General features: G+C 54.6%; 3 protein-coding genes across 5 annotated transcripts; 2 read left to right on the top strand and 1 right to left on the bottom strand.

Annotated features, from left to right (window-relative positions):
• The first annotated feature begins 6 nt into the window (after positions 1–6).
• Hmgcl (3-hydroxy-3-methylglutaryl-CoA lyase) lies at positions 7–16,702 on the top strand. 2 transcript variants are annotated; one of them, XM_042688458.1, is made up of 9 exons: positions 7–87; positions 5,908–5,991; positions 8,416–8,523; positions 9,397–9,492; positions 10,212–10,360; positions 10,976–11,039; positions 12,447–12,635; positions 14,484–14,609; positions 16,126–16,702. In XM_042688458.1, exons 1-9 carry the CDS (start codon positions 28–30, stop codon positions 16,225–16,227), a joined length of 978 nt encoding a protein of 325 aa, XP_042544392.1. In that variant the 5' UTR covers positions 7–27; the 3' UTR covers positions 16,228–16,702. The 2 variants fall into 2 exon arrangements, with proteins under 2 accessions (XP_042544392.1, XP_042544393.1); XM_042688459.1 differs by having other exon boundaries at positions 14–63.
• A 573-nt stretch (positions 16,703–17,275) lies between these two features.
• Positions 17,276–22,178, top strand: Gale (UDP-galactose-4-epimerase). Of its 2 annotated transcripts, none has more exons than XM_042688457.1 (11): positions 17,276–17,337; positions 18,667–18,792; positions 18,904–19,019; positions 19,166–19,279; positions 19,514–19,690; positions 20,820–20,933; positions 21,017–21,083; positions 21,183–21,268; positions 21,368–21,445; positions 21,587–21,701; positions 21,792–22,178. In XM_042688457.1, the coding sequence occupies exons 2-11, from the start codon at positions 18,672–18,674 to the stop codon at positions 21,848–21,850; spliced, it is 1,047 nt and encodes a 348-aa protein (XP_042544391.1). In that variant the 5' UTR covers positions 17,276–17,337; positions 18,667–18,671; the 3' UTR covers positions 21,851–22,178. The 2 variants fall into 2 exon arrangements, with proteins under 2 accessions (XP_042544391.1, XP_042544390.1); XM_042688456.1 differs by having other exon boundaries at positions 17,280–17,337; positions 18,628–18,792.
• Positions 22,179–22,238: 60 nt separating this feature from the next.
• Positions 22,239–27,434, bottom strand: Lypla2 (lysophospholipase 2). The gene is made up of 10 exons (XM_042688460.1): positions 27,316–27,434; positions 24,853–24,958; positions 24,575–24,606; positions 24,408–24,473; positions 23,941–23,988; positions 23,792–23,862; positions 23,594–23,667; positions 23,416–23,517; positions 23,152–23,325; positions 22,239–23,076 (listed from the first exon to the last, which is right to left on the bottom strand). The coding sequence occupies exons 2-10, from the start codon at positions 24,928–24,930 to the stop codon at positions 23,026–23,028; spliced, it is 696 nt and encodes a 231-aa protein (XP_042544394.1). The 5' UTR covers positions 24,931–24,958; positions 27,316–27,434; the 3' UTR covers positions 22,239–23,025.
• Between the last annotated feature and the right edge of the window lie 557 nt (positions 27,435–27,991).

Here is a 27,991-nt window from a genome sequence, read left to right as displayed (position 1 = left end):
TCACGTGGCCGCCACAGCTGAGCCAAGATGGCGAGCGTGAGGAAGGTGCTGCCGCGGCGAGCGGTGGGCTGGGCGTCCCTCCGGGCTGTAAGTGCCGCGGACAGCGCCCTCCCCACCCCCGGGGGCAGCGGGACGGGTCGGGGCCGGGGCCGGGGCTTGTTCGGCGGCGGCTGTCTGAGAGGCGGAGCCCGACAGCCCTTCCCGCCGGAAGCCTTTTGGACCCTTACGGGCTGTGTGGAAACTGAGGCAGGCAGTGGTGCTGCGACCCGCGGCCGACGTGAACGCCACCCTGGGCCTTCCCGCTGGCCCGGGCTCGTGGCGCCGGGCTCCCAAGTTCGTTGGCGAACCGCAGTGCTCACCTTCCAGGTCCCGCGGCGGGAGGAGCCTCCCAGCCCAGCCGCTGCCTTCCCAGCTGCGGATGGTTTGGAGGACGCTGCGGGGAGCCGGCGCCGGGGGCTGGCTGCGACCCCCGCGCTGTTGTACTTTGGACGTGTTCGACCGTGGGGGGGGGGTGCCTCTCTTGCTCAGCGAGTGTAGGCGACAGCCAGCTGCTACCGGGTGGAGTCAGCCGTGCTAGGTGCACAGCTGTGCACCAGCCCAGTGGGTCAGCCACTTTCTAGGCCCAAGGACATAGTTATTTACTCTCTCCGAACGCCAGTTGTCTCGTCTGTAAAGTGGATTACGTTTTCTCGGGGTGGTTTTGGAGAGTGAGAACAAGTAGGTAAAAGCATTTGGCATGCTGGGTTTTGGTTGTTTTGCTTTGTGTTTTGGGTTTTGGTTTGTTCGTTGGTTTTGGGTGGTTCTAGGCATCAATCCAGGACCTCAAATCACTTTACCACTGAGCTATAAACTCAACGGGGTTTCCAGGAAGGGATTACTAGAAATTGGAGAAATTATATTCCCAAACATTGGTTCTCTTTCAGAAAACCACTTTAATGTCTCCAGGCCACTCACCTCACCTCCACCAATTAGTCATGTGGAAAATGAAGACCCTAACTTCAGCTTAGGAAGTTAAGAAAATTAAATGGGATAATAGAGATAATCCTCTAGATGGGAGGGGTGGCATAATGAAAGTAGGAATCGGAACCAATCCAAGTCCCAGGCACTTTCCAGCTATGTGATTTGGGGGTAATCTTTCTGAGGTGCAGTCTTTTTCTGTCCTGGAGTAAGAATAACCCCAGCTATGCGTGTTCGAGTTAGTTTTGATGGAGATAAACCGCCCATCTCAGGGCACTTTAGCTCAGAACCTAATGTGGTTACAGAGGGTCATCTCTGAGGGGGCTTTTTTTTATTTAACCAAGAAAATAGAAGACCAGAGCAAGGCAGGTAGGCAGCAGCAGTGGCCTAAGGGTTAGAAGCTTGCACTCTACAAGCCACTCTGCCAGCTTTCCAGTATTGCTCTGTGACCAGTGAGCCATGGAATCTTGGGATACTTTATTTTTGGTGTCAATGGAATTGGGTGTCAAAAGGTTTGGGAAAACTTTTTTTTTTGCCAGTCATGGGGCCTGAACTCTGGGTCTGGGTCCTGTCCCTCAGCTCTTCAGCTCAAGGCTAGCGCTCTACCACTGGAGCCACAGCGCCACTTCCGGCTTTTTCTGTTTATATGGTGCTGAGGAATCGAACCCAGGGCCTCATGCTTGCAAGGAAGGCATGCACTCTACCGCTGAGCTACCTTCCCAGCCCTCCCCCCCCCCCCCCCCCCCCCCGCCTTTTTTTTTTTGTCAGTTGTGGGACTTGAATTCTGGGCTTGGGCGCTGTCCTTGCCCTCTTCAGCTCAAGGCAAGCGCTCTACCACTTGAGCCACAGTGCCACTTCTGGTTTTCTAGCGGTTTATTGGAGATAAGAGTCTCATGGACTTTCCCTCCCGGGCTGGCTTTGAACCAAGATCTCAGCCTCCTGAGTAGCTAGGATTACAGGCATGAGCCACCGCGCCCGGCAAAACTTCTTTAGGCTTCAGATTTTTCCCAGCAAAGTGGAGATTATGATAGTTCCTACCTAATAAGGTTATGGAGAGGATAATGTGGATTAGTATTCAAGCCTGGCAAATATTAAAGAATAGATTGTTGTGTTTGGGGGTGGTTGTTGTTGTTCATTTGTTTGTTTTTGTGCTGGTCTTAGGGCTTGAACTCAGGCTCTGGGCACAGTTCCTGAGCCTTTTTTGCTCAGAGCTACCACTTGAACTACAGTTTCACTTCCAGCTATTTTGGTAGTTAATTGGAGATAAGAGTATCATAGGGGTCTGAGAAGGTGGCTCAGTGGTAGAGTGCTTGCCTAGCATGCATGAATTCCTGGGTTTGATTTCTTGGCACCACATAAGCAATAAAAGCCAAAAGTGGCACTGTGGCTCAAGTGGTAGAGCACTAGCCTTGAGCTGAAGAGCTGAGAGACAATGCTAGGCCCAGGGTTCAGGCCCCACGACCGACAAAATAAGTATCATGAACTTTCCTGCTCTGGCTGACTTTGAACTGCAGTTCTGTCGCATGTGGCTCGATGGTAGAGCACCTGTCTAGCATGCATGAAGCCTCAATATCACATTAACAGAAAAAGCTGGAAGTAGTTCTGTGGCTTAAGTGGTAGAGCACTAGCCTTGAGCAAAGGAAACTCAGGGCAAAAAATATAAAATAAATCTCAGCTAGAATTATAGGTGTGAGCCACCAGTGCCTGGCTCTTTGTTTTGTGCTGGCACTGGGGCTTGAACTCAGAGCCTGGGCACTGACCCTTAGCTGTTTTTTTGCTCAAGGACAGCACTCTACCACTTTAGTCACCACTCTACTTCCAGCTTTTTAGATGGTGAGCTGGTCCAAACTGGCTTTGAACCACGATCCTCCGATCTTAGCCTCCGAGTAGCTAGAATTACAGGCATCAGCCACTGGTGCTTGACACTGTAAATTATTGTTGTTATCGAAGTGCTGTTATAGAAAACTTAGGTGAGTTTCAGTTTAACCTGTTTTATAAACCTGGAAGCAAGTTTTATGTCCCCTCAACAATTATGTCATTTATTGAGCCCCTATTGTGGCTTAAGGCCTTGGAAATAAAGCAGGGAACAAAGCAAGGTCTTCTCTCCCTGTGGCATAAGCCTCAAGTGCCCCTGGAGTAATGTTAGTGTTCTGTACTAGACCAACTGCAATAGGACATCGCTGGCCTTCCAGCTTAGTCACTGCCATGGGGAAGGAGACGTGTTTACCTAGATTAAATGTGGTAAAATGAAGTTTATTTGACGAGTTGTACTAAGGATGAAAGAGGTAAAGAAGGCCATGTTACTTTGGGAGGAGGAGAGATTGAGACACATTTTACATTGAGGAGGCTTCAAGCTTCTAAGATTCTTTTTTTTTTTTTGTTCCTGTGCTCTTCAGCTCAAGGCAAGTACTCTACCACTTGAGCCACAGCACAACTTCTGGTTTTCTAGTGGTTTATTGGAGATAAGAGTCTCACGGACTTTACTGTCTGGATTGGCTTTGAACTGTGATCCTCAGATCTCAGCCTCTTGAGTAACTAGGATTACAGGCGTGAGCCACCGGCGCCCATTCACCCCAGTACAGAGGTCTTCCTGTGAACCTACCACCACCACAGAACCAGGCTAGCTGTTCTCAGTGATTGCTCTTCTCCTGGACACCTGTGCCCTATGCATTATGGGTTGTTCTGTCACTTTAAGGAGCACTACCATGAAGCAGCCGCAGTGCTGGACTGGACAGTCAGGACAAAGGTGTGGAAACAAATGAGGCTCCCCAGAGTTTATAACCTCTTGGAGGAAAGGTAGCATCGGCATGCTCCCAGTGCTTTGAAGGAAATAACTATAGCCCTGAAATAAATAAGAACTGGAGGTGAGAGGGTGGGTAGATTTGCACAGGCTGAGAGTGGGGTGTGAGGAGAGTGGGTGGGGGGGTGGGGGGGCAGACCCGCTCGGGGAGAGAAAGCGAGTGGAGCTGGCGCTGAGCGCACTGCTTATGCTGGTGGAGAGGGGAGCAACAGGGGAAGCTATGAGTTCTGTGAGAGCCAAGTTGTACTGAGCCTGTGGCCGTGCAGTGAGTCAGGTTCCAGCTTAAGCAACAGAGCTTGTGCCATGCCTTTATACAGAGTAAAAGGTAAACAATTATGTCACATGGAGAAAAAAAAAAGCACACTGGGTTTGTGTTTATTGTTTTGGGGGGTTGTTTGTTTGTTTTTTGTGGTACTGGCAGTACTCAGTGTCTTCTTGAACCATGCCCCAGTATTTTTGCTGATGGCTCAGGCCTGTAATCCTAGCTACTCAGGAGGCTGAGTTCTGAGGATCACAGTTCAAAGCCAGCCTGGGCAGGTAAGTCTGTGAGACTCTGATCTCCAATTAAATTACAGAAAAGCTGGAAGTGGCCCTGTGGCTCAAGTGGTAGAGTGCTAGCCTTGAGCAAAAGAGCTCAAGGACAGTGCCCAGGCCCCAAGTTCAAGCCCCATGACTAACGAGAAAAAAAAAAAAGTCCCATACTAACCTTGCTTGGACTGGCCTCATACTACAATCTTGCTACCTCCCCAGTCCTAATAGCTGGAATTATAGGCGTGCACCACCACAGCTTTGTTGTGTCTATGTTGTATGCTGGTCTTGGGGCATGTGTGCTGTCCCTGAGCTTTTGTGCTCAAGGCTAGTGCTTTATCACTTGAACCACAGCTCCACTTCTAGCTTTTTGGTGGTTAATTAGACATAAGAGTCACAGGCTTTCCTGCTGAGACTGGCTTGAAACTCAGATTTCAGCCTCCTAAATAGCTAGGATTCCGGGCATCCTCAGATCTCAGCCTTCTGAGTAGCTAGGATGTCAGGCATGAGTCACTGGCACCCAGATGTTTCATTTTTTGAGACAGGATCTTTCTGGGAACTCATCTAGCCTCAAAATCATCACTATCAGGTCTGGGAAGGTGGCTCAGTGGTAGAGTGCTTGCCTCACATGCATGAGGACCTGGGTTTGATTCCTCAGCACCACATAAGCAAAAAAAGCTGGAAGTGGCGCTGTGGCTCAAGTGGTAGAGCACTAGCCTCGAGCTGAAGAGCTGAGGGACAGTGCCCAGGCCCAGAGTTCAGGCATCATGACCGACCAAAAAAAAAAAAAACAAAAACACTTTCTTGCCTTGGCCTCTTTTTACAAGATAGGAAGGAAATGAGTTAGATGGACTTCAGGAGAAATTACAGAGTTTGGAAGACTACTGAATTGGAAAAGAGCAAATAAAGCCATTGAGTAGGCAGCTAGAAGTGGGTCTGGACTCTTTTCAGGAGAGGACTGGCCTGGGAGCTCGGGCCTCTTGTTCTTTTCTATTCCTGTCCCAAAGTACAATATTCTTTTTTTCTTTTTTGTTTTTTCATGTGTGCTAGTACTGGGACTTAAGAACTTGGGGCAGTAAGCTGAAACTTACTTTTTCCTCAAGACTGGTATTGTACCACTTGAGTCATCAGAGTCCTAAGGAGCCAGTGCTGGTGGCTCATGTCTGTAATCTTAGCTACACAGGAGGCTGAGATCTGAAAATTCTAAGATCTAAGGTTCAAAAGCCCATTTGGCAAAAGCTCTTAATTAATCACCAAAAAATGGAAGTGGAGGTGTGACTCAAGTGATAATGAGACTTGAGTGAAAAAGCCAAGAGAGAGCGTGAGGCTCTGAGTTCAAGGCCCAGGAATGGTGAGCAGAGTGGAAGGGAAGTCTCAAGGCATTAGGTGTCTTCAAACTAATCCCCAGGCCTCAGCCTCCTGAGTAGCTAGAGTTATAGGCACAAGCCACTGGCACCTGGCTTGCAATGTGCTTTTGATGTTAATACCAGAGGAAATTGCGTATGCGTTGAACAGTGAGAAATACACTTGTCTCAGCATTAGCCAAGAAGACCCATCCTATGAGAACCGTCCATGGAGAACTGTGACACTCTCTCTCACTTTTCTTTCCTCTTAAACCAAAGGTCAGCACCTCATCTATGGGCACCTTTCCGAAGCAGGTGAAGATTGTGGAAGTTGGTCCCCGAGATGGTCTACAAAATGAAAAGGTAAAAGATGGAGACTTACCAAAAAGAGATGCAAATTACGGACTTTTGATAAAATGGAATATTAGGAAGTTGTCAGTATAAGAGTATGTAGGGGGGCTGGGAAGGTGGCTTGGTGGTAGAGTGCATGCCTTGCATGCATGAGGCCCTGGGTTTGATTCTCAGCACCACATAAGCAGAAAAAGCCAGAAGTAGTCCTATGGCTCAAGTGGTAGAGCTAGGATTGAGCTGAAGAGCTGAGGAACAGCGCTCAGGCCCAGAGTTCAGGCCCCACAACCAACAAAAAAAAAGTATGAGCCGGGCGCTGGTGGCTCACGCCTGTAATCCTAGCTACTCAGGAGGCTGAGATCTGAGAATCACGGTTCAAAGCCAGCCCGGGCAGGAGAGACCGTGAGACTCCTATCTCCAATAAACCACCAGAAAACCGGAAGTGGCGCTGTAGCTCAAGTGGTAGAGCGCTCGCCTTGAGCTGAAGAGCTGAGGGACAGCGCCCAGGCCCAGAGTTCAAGCCCCACGACCGACAAAAAAAAAAAAAAAAGTATGTAGGGCTGGGAATGTGGCTTAGTGGTAGAGTGCTTGTCTAGCATGCCTGAAGCCCTGGGTTCAGTTCCTCAGTCGTACCACATAAACAGAAAAAGCTGGAAGTGGTGCTGTGGCTCAAGTGGTAGAGTGCTAGTCTTGAGCAAAAGAAGCTCAGGGACAGTGTGCAGGCTATGAGGTCAAGTCTCAGGACTGGGGGGGGGGGGGGGGAGCGCGGAGAAAGAAAGAGTAGCTAGGTGTTGGTAGCTCACACCTGTAATCCTATCTACTCAGGTATGTTGAGATCTGAAGATTATGATTCAAAGCCAGCCTGGGCAGGAAAGTCCAGGAGACTCTTTTTCTTTTTTTTTTTTTGGGGGGGGGGGTCCAGTCATGGGGTCTGAACTCTGGGCCTGGGCACTGTCCCTCAGCTCTTCAGTTCAAGGCTAGTGCTCTACCACTTGAGCCACAGCCCCACTTCCAGCTTTTTTCTTATGTGGTGCTGAGGAATTGAACCCAGGGCCTCATGCATGCAAGGCAAGAGCTCTACCACTGAGCCACCTTCCCAGCCCCAGGAGACTCTTATCTCCAATTAACTACCTGAAAACCAGAAGTCATCCTGTGGCTCACAGTACTAGAATGCTATCCTTGAGTGAAAAAGCTCAAGGACATCATCCAGGCTGCAAAACACACACACACACACACACACACACACACACACACACACACACACACACACACACACACACACACACACACACACACACACACACACACACACACACACACACACACACACACACACACACACACACACACACACACACACACACACACACACACACACACACACACACACACACACACACACACACACACACACACCCCGGGCTGGGAAGGTGGCTCAGTGGTAGAGCACTTGCCTTGCATGCCTGAGGCCCTGGGTTCGATTCCTCAGCACCACATAAGCAAAAAGAAAAAAGCCGGAAGTGGCGCTGTGGCTCAAGTGGTAAAGTGTTAGCCTTGAGCTGAAGAGCTGAGGGACAGCGCCCAGGCCCAGAGTTCAGGCCCCATAACCAGACCCAAAAAAAAAAAAAAGTATGTTGTTGAGTTTAGGTTGTAAAATAGTACATCTGTTTGTTTTTTGTGACAATCCTGGGGCTTGGACTCAGGGCCTGGGTACTCTGCCACTTGAGGCACAGCTCCACTTCTGGCTTTTTTGGTGGTTAATTAAAGGTAACAGTCTTATGGGGTTTCCTGTCCCAGCTGGCTTCAAACCTCAGTCTTCAGATCTCAGCCTCCCGAGTAGCTAAGATTACAGGCATGAGCCACCAGCACTCAGCTTAATACTCTTAATGGAAGGTTTGAGCAGAAAGGTAACGGATTCTGTGTACTATGAATTGAGACTTAAGCATAATGTCCATGAGTGGGAACTCAGGACCCATAGGATCTGGTGAGCAACCAGGTGACCGGAGAAGGAAAGCAGTAGGCTGAGCCTTGTGAGAATAAAGTCCTGTGCCACCTGAGAACAGGAAAGAGGAGGGTTGGGATACTTTGGGCCCTAAGCCATAAGCCCAAGAGGCAAGAGTGGGAGTCATCTCTGCACATGCAGGCTCCCCATTTGTTTACGATGGGTCATAAATTAACAGACATTCAGTTCAGAGACAGTGTGCATGGCAGGAAAATGTGATTTCCCAGTAAATATGAACTCAAGTGAGAGGCTGCTTCCACCAAAGGCCCTTTATAGATGTGAAGACAGGCAAAGATTTCTTGTGAATTCCTGCTCATGTTTGGAGGCTGAGACTGAAGGGCTTGCTGTAGCAAAAGCCTTGAACTAACAGCAGCGCCCACTGAGGCCGTTTCAGTACCAGTGCTGCTAACCTATCTTGTGGTGTCATCTTGCTGTAGAATGTTGTCCCTACTGCCGTGAAGATCAGGCTGATCGACATGCTCTCCGAAGCAGGGCTTCCTGTCATAGAAGCCACCAGCTTTGTGTCTCCCAAGTGGGTTCCTCAGGTGAGCTGCAGCCTCAAGTGGGAGTTAGTTGGGAACATGGGTTTCCACACTTTCTCTGAGAGGTCTTACACCATCCCCCGCACTGTGGGGCACTGAAGGGCATGACTTGGGAACTGCAGTGTGGATTCATTCGGGGGCCTGCCCCAATCTATTGGTAGCTTTCCTAAGATTTCTCCCCCTTGCATGTTGGAGGTGGTTGCTCAGGTCTTCTCTGGCCAAATGACAAGACTCTCTGTGTCTGTGGTTTCCATGTGTGTAGAAGGGCACAACCCATGACCCAAGTCACAGATGGACAAGAAGGTTAGACAGATCCTGTTACAGAGAATGCAAAGAGTGGTCCAGGGACTGTGCAAATGTTGGTGTGGTGTTACCACAGGTATGACTTATATAACTCTGACAGTGTTGGTCATATGAAGAAATGGGAGGTGTTGCCAGGCGCTGGTGGCTCACACCTATAATCCTAGCTACTCAGGAGGCTGAGATCTGAGGATCGCGGTTCAAAGCCAGCCTGGGCAGGAGAGACCGTAAGACTCCTATCTCCAATAAACCACCAGAAAACCGGAAGTGGCGCTGTAGCTCAAGTGGTAGTGTGCTGGCCTTGAGCTGAAGAGCTGAGGGACAGTTCCCAAGCCCAGAGTTCAAGCCCCACGACTGACCAAAAAAAAAAAAAGAAATGGGAGGTGTCATCCAAACCCCCAGGCCTCCCAGTCCTTCCACACTCAAGCAGATAGCAAAAGCCCTGGGCAGACTCAGCCCTGAAGAAGGCTTTTTCCAGGGTCTACAGAACAGAGACTTTGGTGAAAGATCGTTCTCTACCTGTTGAGATCTCTGCCTGCTTTGGTAATTAGTTGACAATGACTTCTTCGGTTCCAGATGGCTGACCACACTGAAGTCTTGAGGGGCATTCAGAAGTTTCCTGGCATCAACTACCCGGTCCTGACCCCAAACATGAAAGGCTTTGAGGCAGCGGTAAGAGGCTCACTTGGTGGGGGCTCCTGGAATAGATCGAAGGCATTCGTCCCTGTACTGGGATGTCCCTCTTCAGTGATGGCAAGCAGTCCTGGCCCTGCCACTGCTTTGTGATTACTCTGTGATCTTGATGCGTACTTAACTTTTCAGAACATAGTCTGCCTATGCATGAGTGCTGATGAGTACCTTCACATGAGTGACCACCTTTGGGATAGTTCCAGAATGTGGAGTGTACACAGATACCTATCCAGTGCCTGACGGGAGACCTGTTATTACTGTTGCTGTCATCACTGGGGCTTGAACTCAGGGCTTTACACTCTCACTTGGCTCTTTCAGTCAGGGCTGGAATACTACCACTTGAGCCAGAGCTCCACTTCTGGCTTTTTGCAGGTTAATTGGAGATAAGAGTCTCCAGAACTTTTCTGCCAGTGCTAGTTTTGAATCTCAATCCTCAGATCTTAGCCTCCTGAGTAGGTAGATGTGTGAGTCACTGGCACCTGGCCTCTACTTCCCCCAGGAGCCCATCCTGAGCTAACATGACCTCCTTTATGTATGCCTTCAATGGCCCGGTTTCCAAACAAGGCCACATTCAGAAGAACTGGGGATAGGACGTCACCACATCATTTTATAGGGGCACAATTCCTATACTGTACATTTTACATTAGACACCCAATGTTCTTGAGGAAAGCTGAAGTCTTTCTTTGCCTGGGTGTTGGCAGGTGGCTGCCGGAGCCAAAGAAGTAAGCATCTTTGGTGCTGTCTCTGAGCTCTTCACCAAGAAGAACGTCAACTGCTCCATAGCTGAGAGCTTCCAGCGCTTTGATGGAATCATGAAGGCTGCACAGGCCGCCAGCATTCCTGTGCGCGGGTGAGTCAGCCCTCAGCCCCTGCCCCAGCTATCCTTCCCACCTTATATCATAAGCAGTTTTGACTTAAGTATCTGGGTCAGCCCAAGCCTCACATGTCAGCACCTCTTTCCAGGTAAGTATGGCAGAAACCCTATAGGAAGCCCTTCCCTTGATTGTAAATGTGGCCCTCTCCACAGATGGCCCCCTCTAGCTGTTTCTGTCGCTTTTCCCTGTGTTTCTTCATGGCGCTCACCTTGCTCCTTGCTCGATTGCCTCTTTGTTGCCTAGTCCCAACCTGAAAGTGCTCTAGGACAGGACCAAATTGGTCTTGCTCACTGCTCTGTGCCTGGCACGTGAGTCATCTCAGCTGATTACTTGGCTCTCAGGCCAGCCCCATCTGGCTCTCACTGTTACCTACTCCTGTTCTCATCTTTGGTCTTTTGAGCACTGGCCCAGCTCCTTGCCATGGTTCTCCACTGCGTCTCCTAGTGCTTAGCCCCGCTGCCTGCCTTGCTGCGCCACCACAGTGAGCTAGCCTTTAGTCCAGGCCCTGGGACTCCTAGCTTCAGGTCAAGCAGCTACCCAGCCTCAGCCTGGCTGGGGGCATTGACGCCATCCCTCCCATCTTCCCGCAGGTACATCTCCTGTGCCCTTGGATGTCCCTATGAAGGGAAGATCTCCCCAGCTAAAGTCGCTGAGGTGTGTGTACTGTGGGCTGCTTCGCCTGTCCCTGCTTGCACAGGTGCCCTGGTCATTGATAGCATTTGTCACCCAATTCCTTCATTAGGCCACTCCAGGCCTCACTTGATCTCTGCAGGCTCCCTGCTAGCCAGGCTTCTGCCCAGCCAGAAAGCCTCCATTCAGCTTCTAGTCCCAGCAGCCGGTGACCATGCCTGATGGGTGAAGAGGTGACCTCAAGGTGGCCTGCCCAGGGTCCTCATAGGTGAGGGGCCACAGCTTTGCAGAGTAAACAGTGGCCATGTCAGGGGCTGGGAAGGTGGCTCAGTGCTAGAGCGCTTGCCTTGCATGCCTGAGGCCCTGGGTTCCATTCCTCAGCACCACATAAGAAAAAAGAAAAACGCCGGAAGTGGTGCTGTGGCTCAAGTGGTAGAGCGCTAGCCTTGAGCTGAAGAGCTGAGGGACAGTGCCCAGACCCAGAGTTCAGGCCCCACGACCAGACCCCCCACCCCCACCAAAAAAAAAAAGTGGCCACGTCAATACTGGAAAACTTAAGAGGGGGATTAGATTTCAGCAGTCCAGGCGCTCATGTCATTTTGCCCTCAAAGCTTCACTGCTGATTTATATAAGAGGGAACAGAACTTTCTGCCAGGTTAAAGATGGTGGAACAGGTCTTACTTGCCCTTCCCTAGTACATGGAACATCCAAATAGGAAGAAGACCCACTCACTGAGAGGCTGCTGGGCCCAATAGTACCCTCACAATGCTGCCATTTCCCACCCTAACCTTCCCTGCAAGCAGCCATTGTTCCTTCCAAAAGCAGAAATCAAAGCTCAAAGAAGTTAAAACCCTTAGCCCAACACAAGGACTTTCATCAAGCATCACATGACTCCCGAGGCCTGTCCTTCCTCTGTACCCCTGCACCTGCCCCTCCTGCCACCGCCCTTGTCAGCCCTTGTCCTGTTGTGTGCAGGGAATAGGGATGTCACCATGTCACTTATCTAGCTGGTGATTGGTAGGTGTCATCCTTGCCTCTTGCTTCGCACAGCCTTGTTCAGCAGCCAGTCATGGGTGCCCTTCCTCAGGAGAGGCATCTGCTGCTGCCGCTGTGCCATGACCCAGGGCTTTTAAAAGTACCCAGTGGCTTCCCAGACCCACGATTTCATAGCAGATGGTTTTTCAGGGATGAAGCTGAAGGACAGAAATTATGAAGGACTGAAGTCAGGGAGCAGAGGGCTACCCCTGTGGCTAGATCTATACCTGAGTCACAATTTCCTGCTGGGAAGGGTGAGGCTAACACATAGTTGTCAAGAGCCTAGGACCCAGTAGGAATTTAGCACCCCAGACATGGAATATCTGCCTGGTCCCAGGATCCCTGTCCCCTTATTGGTGGGTCTGGAGTCCTCTAAGAGCCTGCTTGCCCCCCCAGGTTGCCAAGAAGCTGTACTCCATGGGCTGCTATGAGATCTCCCTGGGGGATACCATTGGTGTGGGCACCCCAGGGCTCATGAAAGACATGCTGTCCGCTGTCATGCAAGAGGTGCCTCTGGCCGCCCTGGCCGTCCACTGCCATGACACTTATGGCCAAGCCCTGGCCAACACTTTGATGGCTCTGCAGGTAATCAAAGGTGCATTTGTGCACAGGAACACACACACTCTTCAGAGGACACAGGGATAAGGCCTGGGTTTTATTTAGGCAACTTAATGATAGGCAAATTAGTGAGAATGTTTAGCAAGCCAGGTGTGGTGGCATACTCCTTTAACCAGCAGTTGGGAAGCTGAAGCAGGAGGATCACAAAGTTGAAGCCAGCCTGGGCTACATAGTAACACTCTATCTCAAAAACGGATTTGAAAACAATTCTCTTTTAATGAAGTAGAGAGATAAAGAGGAAATGGGGAGGGAGGGGAAGTAAGGAAAGAGAGGGTTAACTGGAGTGGAGGAAAAGGTCTTGAGAACATGTTCCTAGGCACGCAGTGGTACAACCTTTACAGTGGCGTTGCTTAAGAAATATGAACCATGGAGCTCCAGTGGCGCAATCAGTTTAGCGCAATACTTAAACGTGAATCAGGGGCCAAGCTGTGGCCTGCCGACGCACAAGGCTCCAATCCATTACATCACAACAATAATTTAAAACAACAGCCGGGCGTTGGTGGCTCACACCTGGAATCCTAGCTACTCAGAAGGCTGAGATCTGAGGATCGTGCTTCAAAGCCAGCCGAGGCAGGAAAGTCCGTGAGACTCTTATCTCGAATTAACCACCAGAAAACCGAAAGTGGAGCTATGGCTCAAGTGGTAGAGCACTCACTAGCTTTCAACTGAAGAGCTGAGGGACAGTGTCCAGGCCCAGAGTTCAGGCCTCACAACTGACAAAAACAACAACAAAAACAATAGCAAGACTGGGAATTTGGCTTAGTGGTAGAGTGCTTGCCTAGCATGATGAAGCCCTAGGTTCGGTACCTCAGTACCACATAAACAGAAAAAGCTGGAAGTGGTGTGGTGGCTCAAGTGATAGAGTACCAGCCTTGAGCTAAAGAAGCTCAAGGACAGTGCCCAAACCTGAGTTCAAGCCCCAGAACTGGCCAAAAAAACAAAAGCAAAAAGGAGAAAACATGCTTCTACAAGCAAGAGCCAGGCACCAGTGGCTCACGCCTGTAATCCTAACTACTCAGAAGTCTGAGATCTGAGAATTGCGGTTCAAAGCCAGCCCAGACAGGAAAGTCCATGCATGAGACTCTTATTTCCATGTAATTACCAAAAAAACAGAAGTGGAGCTGTGGCTAAAATGGTAGGGTATTATCGTTGAGCTGAAGAGCTGAGGGACAGCGCCCAGGCCCAGACTTCAGGCCCACGACTGGACCCAAAAAAAAAATAAAAAAAGAATATTGAGGTTTTTGAGAAATTTGAAATTCTCTTTGTAGCTTAGTTAAGCATTGGTAATCTCTTGGACATGAGTGTCCTGAGCATCAGTACCAAGTGCCTTCTAGGACATGAGCATTAGCAGAGCCAAGCAGCCTGGGAAATAGGATGGAGCCCTTGGGAGGGTTAGTGACCCAGCTGTAAGAACAGCCACGTGCTCATGCACACACACACACACACACACACACACACACACTCACACACACACACACACTCACACACACACACACACACACGTGTAGACGTGTAGAGATCAGTAAACAGCCTCTGAGGGTGGAGATCTCAAGAGTGGGAAGGATTAGTTGTGATCTAGAAGGGCTTTTCTCAGGAGAGGTGCCCTTTAAGCCAAGAGCTGAAGGGTGAGGAGTGAGCCAAGATGGTGGAAAGGAGACCATGCAGGCAGTTCCTGGCACTAAGATAAGCACTGCCTCGGGTTTTTCACTGCTCAGAATCAGGCTGAAAGACTGATGACACAGAGGGGATTTCAGGCAGTAATCGATGGGAGGTCTCCAGGAGCATAGCCACGAGTCACCGTTGTTTTGTTTCCAGATGGGAGTGACTGTTGTGGACGCATCTGTGGCGGGACTCGGAGGCTGCCCCTATGCACAGGGGGCATCAGGGAACTTGGCCACTGAGGACCTGGTATACATGCTCTCAGGCTTGGGCATTCACACGGTAAGCCCGCTTGCTACCTGGTGGCAACAGCCCAGAGCTGAAGGGCACCATGTAAAGAAGCCCCCGGGCATGTGTGGGGTTGTGGTGAAGAAGGGGGGTGAGGGGGTGGGATGTTTTTATTGCTGAGGCATCAGGTGGGGTGAGCCTGGCCAGAGCCAAAGCACAAGAAAGCCAGGGTCTCAGAATAACATCCATAGTCATGTCTCGGAGGTCCGGAAGTATGGAAAGAGTTTGGAATGGCACCGGGTTCCTAAGCTGAAATGATCACTCTCCTGAGCTTTTGTTTGCTCTCTGTGAGCTGTGAGCAGCAGTTTGCTCCTCCCACCCCTGCTGCAGGCTCTGTAAGAGGCTGTAGGACCCCCGTGGCAGCATGGAAGTCACACCACACACATGCTTTGAGATCCAATGCAACTGAGCCCATCTTTATACAGGCTGCTGACCTCAGACAAATCCTAAGTCTGAGAAATGGGAACAATAATAATAACACTTACCTCATTAGTCTACTAGGAGGATTAAGTAAGAAAATGTATGACTGATGGGCTGGGAAGGTGGTTCAGTGGTAGAGTGCTTGCCTTGCATGCATGAGGCCCTGGGTTCGATTCCTCAGCACCACATAAGCAAAAAGAAAAAAGCCAGAAGTGGCGCTGTGGCTCAAGTGGTAGAGTGCTAGCCTTGAACTGAAGAGCTGAGGGACAGCACCCAGGCCCAGAGTTCAGGCCCCACGACCTGACTCCCCCCCCCCCCCCAAAAAAAAAAGAAAGAAAATGTATGGCTGAGGGTGTAATGTGCCCAATTAGCATATTTGACACCCTGGGTCCACTCCTAGCACCAGAGAAACAAAACCAAACAAACTGTAGGACACTTAGCACAAGCTAGGCATCGGTGATTCACACCTGTAATCCTAGCTACTCAGGAGGCTGAGATCTGAGGATTGTGGTTCAAAGCCAGCCTGGCACGAAAGTCCATGAGATTCTTATCTCCAACTAACCACCAGAATAACCAGAGGTATTGCTCTGGCTCAAGTGGTAGAGCACTAGCCTTGAGCCTTGAACTGAGGGATAGCACCCAGGCCCAGAGTTCAAGCCCCACGACCAAAAAAAAAAAACCACTTAGCACAGAGTTGAGGGTAGAGTACACATCAGCAAAGAGAAGCAGCGTGTGTGCACACAGAGCTCTCCAGGGCTGGGGGTAGCAGGGTGGCCCAATGCTTGCCTAGCATGCACAAGGCATACACAAGGGGTGAACATAAACAGACTGTCTGTAGGCCAGGCCCTGGAAGTAGAGACTCAGACTAAAGAGGTCCCTGGCAGTGTCTCCACGAACTATACAAGGGGTTGTCAGAAGAATAACCCCAGATGCCAGGCAGAGACGCCTCTCAGGCAGCTGGGTCCCACTGTCAGGGACAAGGGGCCTGCTTGTCCTCTTTCAGTGTCCCAGTTGTCTGTCCAGTCTTCTGTTTCCCTGGATGTTGCCGGCCTGTCATGACTGACTGCATCCTCTAACTTGTGTCTCCAAGGGTGTGAACCTCCAGAAGCTCCTGGAAGCTGGGGACTTTATCTGTCAAGCCCTGAACAGAAAAACCAGCTCCAAAGTGGCTCAGGCGACCTGTAAACTCTGAGCCCCTTGTCTACTGTGGCCCCTTGGACTTCATGGGAGTAGGACGTGCGGGGGTGATTTCAGAATGAGGAAATGGAAATGAATATAAAATAAAAAGGAGTGGGCACTTCACAGGCCGCTCTGCACTGAGGTGTCTCCTGGCAGGAAGGTGGCCGCGTTGCTGCTTTACCCTCAGGCCAGACCTGAAGATCAGCGCAGCCTCCATTCACCAGGCCCCAGAGCTCAGGAGCTGAGTGCTGGGAGACACATGGGAACCTGCTTAGGGAGGTCCTGAGTCAGTTTCGGGGAGTCTGTCAGCTAGACCTGTACACAGCTGACATGATCCGGGCCACTGCTCTCTACTGAGGGCAGAGGGCACTTGCTGATAGGGGCGAGGACTGGGCTTCTCTGGTGGGCATGCGCCAACTCCAGTGTCTCCGGGAGTCTTCACACCGAATGTGATTTCTTAAAATTATTAAAGATTTAATTTTCCAGTACTTGTGGTGAGGCCGTGTGTTTACGACTGCAGCACTGCACTCGGGCGGGCGGGGAGTAAAGCCAGGCCTTGCTCGGCGAGGCCAGCGCGGGCTCCGGCTCTCACCCCGCCCGCTGTGCCCACACAGTCTAGGGGTGCGACTCTGCCCGCGGTTCTGCTGGCAGCCAGCCCTTCCCGGAGGTGGGGGAACGGTGTCCGGGCTGGTGGCTCCGGGCTTCTCAGCGCGCCCGTGCCCGGCCGCGTCCTGAGCGGCCCCATCGCCAGCCCGACTCCCAGCCCGCGGCCCCGAGGCCCGCCGCCGCCGCCGCCGGCGGAGCCCCACATCCCTTCGGACGTTTCCGAGTGGGAACCGGGCTCCGCCTCGGCACGGACATCCAAAGCGCCGGCGCCGTCCCGGCTCCCCGTGCTTCACGGGACGCACCGCCCCCTTCCGGCCTCCGTGGGAACGCGCCGCGCGGCCGCCTGACAGCAGCTCCGGCCTTTTGTCCCCGCGGAGACCCCGTAACCCCACGACACGTTTCCTTGGGGGCGGGACGGGGCGGAGCCAGGCTGGGCTGCCAGCCCTTAAAGGGGCCGCCGCGCGGGGCGCGGGAGGCGGCGCCGCAGGAGCCAGCGCAGGGCGCGCAACCCCGGCAGGTTCGGGCGGAGGGATGAAGGGAAGGAAGGGCTGGGCGGGTGGTCGGCGGGGAGCAAGGGACTTGCCGGAGCGCTGGGCGTGTTCCGGGCCTCTTCGGCTCTCGCGTCCCGCTGTGATGGCCCGAGTGCTCTGGGTTCATTCATTCCCGGCCCCGACAGCCACGGAGCCACGGCCCGGCACCCGTTCCTCACCATTGTACAGACTGGGGAAACTGAGGCGGTGGCAGTCGACCAAGGTCATCCCCGGGTCGGGATGGCGCGGGCCTCGGGCCAACCTCGCCGCCTCCCAGGGCGGGCCGCGGCCGCTGCGGGGCTCGGCGGGGGCACCGGGCGAGCCGAGGCCGGCGGGGAGCCGCGTGGAGGGGGCGGGCGGCGAGCCTGGACGGCCGCTCCCGCCGGGCCCTCGCCTGCGGTGGGATCGCAGGCAAAGCACTTCGCCCCGCTGGCCCCGATACCCTCCGCTGTAGAGGGCCAGGGTCAGCACGCACAGGCGCGGGGTACGGAGCCTGGCACGAGCGGGCGCCCAGCCGGGGACGGCACCGGATGAGCACAGAAGGGGGTTAGGTGGCTCGGAGGAAGGCGGCAGCCGGCCAGGTCGCCGGAATGAAAGGCCGCAGTGTCCGGGGCCCCCGCCCCGCCCCGCCCCGCCCCGCCCCCTCCGCTGGCAGAATTTGTTCCGGGCGGGGATGCACACCTGGCAGTGGAGCCTGGGCCAGGTCCACGTCGACACTGGCCCACCCAGTGGCCTGGAGGCTGGACGGTTTCCGTAGTTCCAAGCTAAGAGTGGGGCTGGGCCGGCCCTGGCAGACTGAGCTCAGCCGCTGCCCTGGGGTGGGGCAGGCGGGCAGCTCAGGACTGTGGGTCACCAGTCCCGGAGTTGGACTCAGCCTGTCTGGCTAAGGGACCCCACCCTGGAGGACATATGCATAGTGCATTTCCTGCTTCCTCTAAACTGACTCGAGGGAAAGGGAAGAAGGGAGCGGGATGCCTAGAGCTGGAAACAGTTGACACCTAGCGAGAGTAGAGGCCTCAGTTGCATGGACAGAACCTCCAGCTGGGCTCCTGGAGTCCCAGTCCTGCTGCCATTTTCCCGTCTGCCCGGACTGTCCAGTCTCTAGACATTTGGACTGGAAGTATGAGTCCTCACGAGTCCATCTTCCCAACCCTGAGTCAATTGGAACTTGAAAATAGGGTACCTAGCTGGGTACAGTGGCTCACGCCTGTAATCCTAGCTTCTCAGGAGGCTGAGATAGTCCCTAGGCTCACCTAATGAGAAATGTTCCATCCAAGGCCCTGAGTTTGGCCACAGCTGACACTGCCCTGGGCCAGGTGCAATGGCAGAGAAGGTCCTGGTCACAGGCGGGGCCGGCTACATTGGCAGCCACACAGTGCTGGAGCTGCTGGAGGCAGGCTTCTCACCCGTGGTCATCGACAACTTCCATAATGCCATCCGCGGTGAGTGTGGGCGTGGGGCTCTGGGGCTGGGGCTGTGGAGGGCATGGAGGAGGAAAACCCTGCATCCAGAACCCCATCTCTTCATGTGGATGTCTTCTACTCCCTCACCAGGAGGGGGCACTCTGCCTGAGAGCCTGCAGCGGGTACAGGAGCTGACTGGCCGCTCTGTAGAGTTTGAGGAGATGGACATCTTGGACCAGGCAGCCTTACAATATCTCTTCAAAAAGGTGGGTGCTCAGGGGGTTATTGGTGGGCCTTCTCAAGAAGGTGGGGTCTGGCAGAGCTAGCAGGCAAGCAGGTAAGCTGAAGAGTCCTTTCATTGCCAAGGGCTAGGCCCTCCAAGCTGCCTCCAACCCTGGCTTTGCCCCCACAGCACAGTTTTAAAGCTGTCATCCACTTTGCTGGGCTCAAGGCTGTGGGCGAGTCAGTGCAGAAGCCTCTGGACTACTATAGAGTTAACCTGACAGGGACCATTCAGCTTCTGGAGGTAAGAGGCCTGGGCTGCACTGGCCAGCAGTGCTGGCCACCATGAGTAAGGGCTTTCATGGGAGTCAGATAGGCCCCAAGCTGCATCATCTTGAACACGTCTTTCCTTTCCTCCCAGCCTTAATGTCCCTGTTTGTTAGTGCCACCTTAGGCCTACCCTCCCAGTGATAGGGGTGGCAGGTGGAACTGAGATGTGTGCCACAGGCCACTCCTCACCTTCCCTTCCCTTGGCTAGATCATGAGGGCTCATGAAGTGAAGAACTTGGTGTTCAGCAGCTCAGCTACTGTTTATGGGAACCCCCAGTACCTGCCCTTGGACGAGGCCCACCCAACCGGGGCTTGTACCAACCCTTACGGCAAGTCCAAGTTCTTCATTGAGGAAATGATCCAGGACCTATGCCGGGCAGACAAGGTGAGAGCCCCTTGACCCAGCACTGGCTTCACTTACTGGCTCCTGGTGCTACCCTTGAGTTTGAAGATGGACTCCTGACCACTCTCCACCCCAAAGAGTAAGCTAAGGCTTAGAAGTGGTAGTGCTGGCCAGGCGTCAGTGGTTCCCGCCTGTAATCCTAGCTATTCAGGAAGCTGAGATCTGAGGATCACGGTTCAAAGCCAACCTGGGAAGGAACATCCATGAGATTCTTATCTCCAATGAACCATCAGAAAACTGGAAGTTGTGCTGTGGCTCAAGTGGTAGAGTGCTAGCCTTGAGCTGAAAATCTGAGGGACAGTGCCCAGGCCCAGGATTCAAGCCCCATGACAGACCAAAAAAAAAAAAAAAAAAAAGAAGTGGTAGTTAGACAACAAATGGAATCACTATCTTTCGTAACCATAACCCCTCTGTGCATCACCTTGACAAAATAAAAATTTTTAAAAAAGTGGTAGTGCTGAGCCAGGTGCAATGGTTTAAGCCTATTACACCTGCTACTTGGGAGGCAGAGATCGGATGATTATGGTTCCAAGCCAGCTTGGACAAAAAAAAAACAGTTTTAGGACTTAAGAGTCCAGTCATCATCTCAGTGACACAGGGAAGTGCAAATAAGCTCACAGTCCAGGCTAGCCTAAACAGAAAATGCAACCTTGTCTAGAAAGTAACCAACCCCCCAGAGTAGCTCAGTGGTAAGAGTATCTGCTTAGCAAGTATAAGACCCTAAGTTCAATCCCCAGTATGGAAAAAAAAAAAAAAAAAAAAGTTGAGGGCTGGGAAGGTGGCTCAGTGGTAGAGCGCTTGCTTTGCAGGCATGAGGCCCTGGATTCAATTCCTCAGCACCACATAAGCAGAAAAAAAGCCAGAAGTGGCGCTGTGGCTCAAGTGGTAGGGCGCTCGCCTTGAGCTGAAGAGCTGAGGGACAGCGCCCAGGCCCAGAGTTCAAGCCCTGCAATGGACAAAAAAAAGTTGAGGTGATGTGCCCAAGGTCACAGCAAGGAGGGAGGATCCCCATCCCTTGGCCATTTCTAGAAAACCGACAGAGGTGAGGCAGAGAACTGTGAACTGGAACGCACTGCCTGCACCCCTGTTCCACCGTGCCTGCATCTCTCAGACCTGGAATGCAGTGCTGCTGCGGTACTTCAACCCCACCGGTGCCCACGCCTCCGGCCGCATTGGCGAGGATCCCCAGGGCATTCCCAACAACCTCATGCCCTATGTCTCCCAGGTAGGGGGCAGCAAAGGGCTGGAGGGGTTGGCACAGGGATATAGCTGAGGACCTCGAAGGAGCTGACCTGAGCCTTGCCCTAGGTGGCCATCGGACGACGGGAGGCCCTGAATGTCTTTGGTGATGATTATGCCACAGAGGATGGCACCGGTGAGCCCAGGACCAGGAGGGCCCAAGAGTGGGGGTCAGGAGAGACGGGGGGGGGGGGGGGGGGGCAACTTCCCCGTCCTACCACCTTGTTCTCTGCAGGGGTCCGGGACTACATCCATGTTGTGGATCTGGCCAAAGGCCACATCGCAGCCTTGAAGAAGCTGAAGGAACAGTGTGGCTGCCGGGTAGGGAGCGTAGAGCAGCCAGGGAGGGAGGGGAACAGAGCTGTGGACAGCGGGGCCCGCACAGTCTAGTTCACCCATGAACCCTGTTCCCCGGGGCAGATCTACAACCTCGGCACGGGCACGGGCTACTCGGTGCTGCAGATGGTCCAAGCCATGGAGAAGGCCTCAGGGAAGAAGGTAGGCCCCGCCCAGCTCTTGGCAGTGGAGAGCCTGGGCGCTTGCCTCTGCCCACCCACTGGGCACCCAGCATACCCAGAACCCTGTGGCTGCCTGGCACTTCAGTGGCAGGCGCTCAGTGAAACTTCTCCCTCTTCACAGATCCCATACAAGGTGGTGGCACGGCGGGAAGGCGATGTGGCAGCCTGTTACGCTAACCCCAGCCTGGCCCACGAGGAGCTGGGCTGGACAGCAGTCTTGGGACTGGACAGGATGTGTGAGTGCTGACTGACCTGGGACAGCGAGGGCAAGGGCGTCTTCCCTGGGCTGCCCTCAGGGCGGGCCCTGACACCCACACCCGTCATAGGTGAAGATCTGTGGCGCTGGCAGCAGCAGAATCCGTCAGGATTTGGGGCGCAGGCCTGAGGAACTTCCCCTACCATGGACCAGGAAAGGAAGAGAAGCAGCTGCCTGTTCTGCGGCCTCCCAGCCTCCTGCAGGACACATCACCCTGAAGCTCTGGGGCCAAGCTGAGGCTATCCTACCTCAAACCCAAGCAGGGTCCATTCAGCCCTCCAGGCAAGAGGCCACCGGCTCCACTGACGGGGAGCTGGGGCAGCATCCCTTAGCTCCTGCAGGACCACCAGAGGGGCGGAGGAGGCGGGGCTCCCGGACCACACACCTCCCAGGCACTGATGTAGACTGCCACAGGGGGGTTTTCCTAAGTATTTTAATAAACCTTTTCTTACACTGAGCATTTTGCTACATCTACTCTGCACGCACACCTTGAACAGAACCAGGCAGGCCTAAGAGCTGAGGAAGCAGTTTCTTTAATTTCATTGGAATCCAGGACACAAGAAAAACACCCAAAACCACATGAAGACAGAAGACATGGAAACACAATCCTCCCCCACAACCTCCCTAGTACTAGAGTGGGGACATGGTGGGGGTCAGACAGCCAGGGGGAACCTTGTGCCTCAATCCAGCCCTGCAGGCTCCAGGCCTGTGAGGGTGGAGGGCAGCAGGGAGGCAGGGTCCAGCCCCCAAGTGGGGGACCAGCTGAGGGAAGGCCCCTGGACTCCACTCCACCTGCCTGCCCTGCAGCAAGCAGCCCGCAGCAGCCAGGGGCCGGGGCCACGAACACATTCATGATTGAGAAGCAGCTGCAGTGAGGCAGGAGACACACGATTATCTGGGCAGAGTTGCTGGGGTGGGGCCTGGGAGGGCCCAGGGGCCAAACCCTGAGGTCGCAGGAGGGGGCCCAAAGCGGGGCTAGTGAGTGAGGTCCTGAGTGAGTGGGTCAGCAGCTGGGCCCCTTTCTCCCGCTGCCTACAGCCCCTCCAATACTGCTGCCGGGGGCCCCGCCTCCGGGGATGTGGGGTGAAGAGTAGCCCACTCCTGCTGCAGACTACCAGGTGGCAGGGGACGGCAGGGAAGGCCTGGCCAGGCCTCAGCTGCCTGCCCCAGAGGCCGGTAGGAAGAGGGCAGGGTGGTGGGGAGAGGACAGGGGCTTGCTCAACCGGCTCAGATCCAAGACAGTGCGGTGCTTGCTTGCTGGGTCTCCCAGGAGCTGGGGACTGCACTGGGGCCAGTGACTCCGGCTAGACTGGAGGCAGCAGCTTTTCAAGGAATTCCTTCACAGCTGCCATTTCCTGGGGTTGGAGAAAATGGTGAGGCTCTGGGCTGGAGGGAGAAGGGAGAAGGTGGTAACAGCTGCCCGCACTGACCTGCGGACACGAGCTGTGCATGACACCTGGGTAGGTCTTGAACTGGACCCTGGCAGGTGTGACAACCGACCGGAGCTTCTCAGCTGTCAGGGCTCCAAATCGAACAGGTACCATGGGGTCCAGCTCCCCATGACACTGAAGGATGGCCAGGTCCTTGGCACTGCCATTGGCTGCCTGTGGAGCAGACAGAGGGCCATGCCAGGCTGCAGCACGAGGACCACGCAGCTAGGACACCCAGGGTAGGAGGGGCTGTGGGACAATCACCTGGGGGAAGTTCCGGTGCAGGGGCAGCCAACAGCTCAATGCCACGATGCCAGCCAGAGGGTGGGGGCAGGTGAGAGCTGTGTAGAGGGACAGAGCCCCACCCTGGAGAAAGGACACAAGGGCAGGTCATGAGGGTACAGCTCACCCACCCAGCCCCTCCCCTTCACTCCTCCCTCACCTGTGAAAAGCCACCCAGGACGATCCGATTGGCAGGGATCCCGTTCTTCATCTCGTGCTCAATCAAGGCCTTGACTGGGGAGAGGGGCATGACTCTGGGTGAAGGAAGTGGCTGGGGAGCTCCCCCCACCTAAGGGAGTCGGGTGGTCACTGCCCAGTGCTTTCAGGAAGGGAGGATGCGGGGGGGGGGGGGTCTTACTGTTCTCTGCTGCCTTCTTGATGCCAACCTCATCTTCTGGGGCATCTGGACTCAGCCCCATTAGGTCAAACCTGGGTGACCAGAGGCGTTGGAAGCAGCTGGAAAGCCCAGCCAGCCCCCTGCAGCTCCCAGCTCCCCTCTAAACTTACCAGGAGGGCATCACCATCTTCATGTTGAGTGTCACAGGGATCCTAGGCCTGGGAGGGAGAGCCAGAGGGCCATGATGCTTAGAGGGATAAGGAAGCCACAGCAGAGAAACAGGGAGGGAACAGAGCAGCCCCTGGAGGCCCCTCCCAGCAGGCAGGGCCTGTGTTTAAGGTGTTGCCAGGCAACCTGCCACGTGGGGCTGGAGGCTGTGGCTGGAGCACTGGAAGTGAAGAAGATCCATCTAACATGGTGACAGGGATTCCAGATCGGTGGGTGAGTACTTGGGGAAGGGGCCCAGGAAGCGCTGGTTCCAGGAGATCTGGGGTCTAAGCCCCTGGGGTTGGGGGTAGGAGCACATGCTCAGTGCCCCAGCCCAGGAAGCAGCTGACGGAGGAAGCAGCTGACAGAGAACGGGGCAGGCTGGGAAGCACAGGACACCCCCTGAGCCTTCCCTCGCTGAGATACTTACGCATGGGGACAGATGTACTTGACGTGAGGGAGCCGGATGGTGGAGAGGGCGTCAGCCCAGCTGTGCCTGTAGGACGGAAAGGAAAAGAGACAGTGTTGTGGGAACGGGCAGCCCCTGCCTGCTAGGCCCTGCCCCCTCCCCAAGGAACACCCCATCCTTGCTCTCACCCTGTGTCTCCAAGTCCATGTAAAAAGATAACCTGGAAAAAGAGTAACACACGGGGAGGTGGGAAGCTCCCCTTTCCATCCTCAGCTTCAGCTCACCCCTCCCCAGCCCAGTCCCCTGAGGGAGCTGACACAGGAGCCAACAGGTGATTAACCCTGACCTCCTGGCTTGAGGCTACTCCCTTCTCCTCACTGCCACCTCCACGTTTCCCACACCTCTCCAGGCCATCGTCCTCTACTAGATCTGGTCTAGAGGCTGCTAAGAGTGCCAGGGACCTTACCGCAGCTGTTTCCCGCTCAGCTCCAGACACGGTGGCGGCGTCAGTGAGCAGGGGCACAGACATGGTGTTACCACACATACACTGCAGGAGTCCCTGCAGGCTGGGCCTGGAAGAACGAGGGGCAGTTGGTTCAGAACACAGCCAGGCAGACAGCCTCCTAGCTCAAGAGGCACACACAGGCCAACAGACCCCACAGCACCCAGGTTCAATCTTGGGTGCAGAAAAGACAGGCAAGAGGTGCAAGCTAGCTAGACACTCATAGTTCATGCCTATAATCCTAGCTACCCAGGAAGCTGAGATCTGAGGATCATGGCGGGAAGCCAGCTTGGACAGGCAATCTTCCTTTTTTTTTTTTTGTCAGTTGTCGGGCTTGGCTTCAGGGCCTCAGTGCCACAGCGCCACTTCTGGTTTTCTGGTGGTTAATTGGAGATAAGAGTCTCCTGGGGGCGGGCGCCGGTGGCTCAGGCCTGAAATCCTAGCTACTCAGGAGGCTGAGATCTGAGGATCACGGTTCAAAGCCAGCCAGGGCAGGAAAGTCTGTGAGACTCCTATCTCCAACAAACCACTACTCCAATAAACCGGAAGTGGCATTGTAGCGCAAGTGGTAGAGCACTCGCCTTAAGCTGAAGAGCTGAGGGACAGCGCCCAGGCCCAGAGTTCAGGCCCCATGACTGACAAAAAAAAAAACAAAACCAAAAATGTTCCTTACCTCACTGCTGCCTCAACCTCCCTGGTTTTTAGGACCCCTAGTGGCTGAACCTGGAGGGCTGGGAAAGTGACTGGGTGGTAGAGTGCTTCCCCTGCGTGCATGAGGCCCTTGGTTTGATTCCTCAGCACCACATAAACAGAAAAAGCCCGAAGTGGCATTGTGGTTCAAGTAGTAGAGCACTTGCCTTGAGCTAAAGAGCTGAGGGGCAGCACCCAGGCCTATAGTTCAAGCCCCATAACCGACCAAAAACAAAAACAAAAAAAGTGCCTCCTGGACTTTCCTGCCCAGGCTGGCTTTGAACTGTGATCCTCAGATCTCAGCCTCCTGAGTAGCTAGGATTACAGGCGTTGAGCCACTGGGCCTGGGCTAGACTTATCTCCAATTAACCACCACAAATCCAAAAGAGCTCACACCTGTAATCCTAACTACTCAGGAGGCTGAGAGGGTCAAAGCCAGCTCAGGCAGGAAAATCCATTGAGACTTTTTTCTCCAATTAGTTACCAAAAAAGCCAGAAGTGGAACTGTGGCTCAAGTGGTAGAGCAACAGTTTTGAGCAAGATAGCTCAGAGACAGCATCTACACCCCAAGTTCAAGCCCCAGAACCAGCACCAAAATAAGGGGGAAGGATAGGGGTAGGATATTGACGTCTCAGTACTGGCACCAAAAAGTCCAAGACAGAACGACTGGAAGTTGGCCTCCAAAAGAAGCAAAGGTAGTCTCCTAAGTGGTCCAGAACTCATTCCCTGGTTCTGGCTGAACCCCAGAGGCTGAGCTTGCTCTAGACAGGCAGGGAGCAGAAGTGGGAGGAAGATGGTAACTCCCTCGTTGCAAACTGCCTCCTCCTTGGTCCCCTAGTATCCCTTCTCTAGACTCCTGGGGTTCCTCCTCCCCAAATCTCAGCACTTAGGGAAAATGAAGGGGAGAAAAATGCCAGAGAAATATGTTTCCAGCTCCCTGTCCCCGTCTTCTCCATCTTTCCTCCTTTTCCTTCCATCTAGCCCCCACTCCATCATTTCTGGCTCAACCATTCCCAGGGCCCCCGGGATCCCCTGAGAGGCTAAGGACCCCCCCACCCCACCTGCCACCCACCCCACAACCAGTGTTCCACGCCCCGGCGCAAAGGCTACCTGCTGCTGCTGGTGCGGCTGCTGGTGCTGGGGCCAAGTGACTCCAAATGGGCCCCCAGCTGAACAGGTTCTGGGACTCCCAACACCCCAAGAACGTCAAGCCGGCTGGCCCCTCCCCGCGCTTAGCATCCTTCAAGGTCCGGAAGCTGGCGCCACCTGCCTCTAAGCACCCAACCCTCCTGGGGCGCCAGCCTCCCCGACCCGCTCCCACCCTCCAGCCCCGGCCCGGCCCGGCCCTCACCGGGCTGGCCCTACTACCCCGGGTCCTCAGTCCTCCGCGCAGCGCACCCCGACGGGGTCCCCTTCCGTCTCCACCGCGGGGCGCCCGCCCCCTTCGCCCGACTCCCCGGTCCCCCCCTCCCCATCCCCCGGCAAGACCCCGGGTCCCCCAGCTGCCACAACTCCCGACCTGACTCAAGATGGGCCCCTCCCCACCGAGCGGCCAGCACCTCTGACCCGGGGAGGCCCCGCCCCGCGGGGGGATCGGACCGCCGTCCTCCCGACCGCGAAGCCCCGCTCGCCCCCCGCGGGCAGCCCCCGCCCGGCCGCGCGCGCCCCCCGCGCCCCCGGGTCCGGCCGCGCCGCCGCCCCCTGCGCCCCGGGCCGCCGCCCCCCAGGGCCCCGCACCTCACTCCCTGGGGCTGGCGAGACCGCGGGCTCGGCGATGCTGCCCGTCCTCCCGCAGACACTGTGCCCCCTCGGCCGCCCCCGCCGGAACTTCCGCCCGGGCCGCGGGAGCCCCGCCATCGCGCTGCCGGAAGTGGCCCGGCCGGCCGTACCAAACCCGGAAGCGGGCCCGGGCTTCCCGGCGGGGGCTGCCATGCTGCGACCCGGGGCCGCGCCTCCGGCGGCGGAGCCTGCCCCTCCCCTGCCACCGCCGCCCCGCGCTGCGGCCCGGGCACCGCCGCCGCCGAACTGCTCTTCCCCTCAGCAGGAACAGCCGCGACCGCGCCTTCCGCGCAACGCCCGACGCTGCTGTTCCTGCGCCGTGTTGTTGGGACCTGCCCCCCGGGACCCACTCCACGATCACGGATGGAGTCACACTCTGACCCGAGAGACCTGGCCCCGCCAGCCCTATCGTAAAGATGGTAAAGCTGAGACCCAGGGATAAGTAAATAATCAGCGACCTCAAGATCACAAGAACTGCCTTTCTTGACCTGCTTCCTAAGCTATAAAATTATAATGACCAACCTGCTACTCCAGAGCTTTGCTTCTAGGCTCCGTGAGGCCATGTGAGCACCGTAAAGGCAGTGCCAGGCCTTCCTCACTCTGGAAAGGCCACATCAGGACAGCTTGATCGGCA

Source organism: Dipodomys spectabilis, unplaced genomic scaffold (assembly GCF_019054845.1).
Source record: "Dipodomys spectabilis isolate Male_0828 unplaced genomic scaffold, ASM1905484v1 ptg000118l, whole genome shotgun sequence".
In the NCBI taxonomy this organism is placed as follows: Eukaryota; Metazoa; Chordata; class Mammalia; order Rodentia; family Heteromyidae; genus Dipodomys; species Dipodomys spectabilis.
This window is presented reverse-complemented; position numbering and strand designations above follow the sequence as displayed.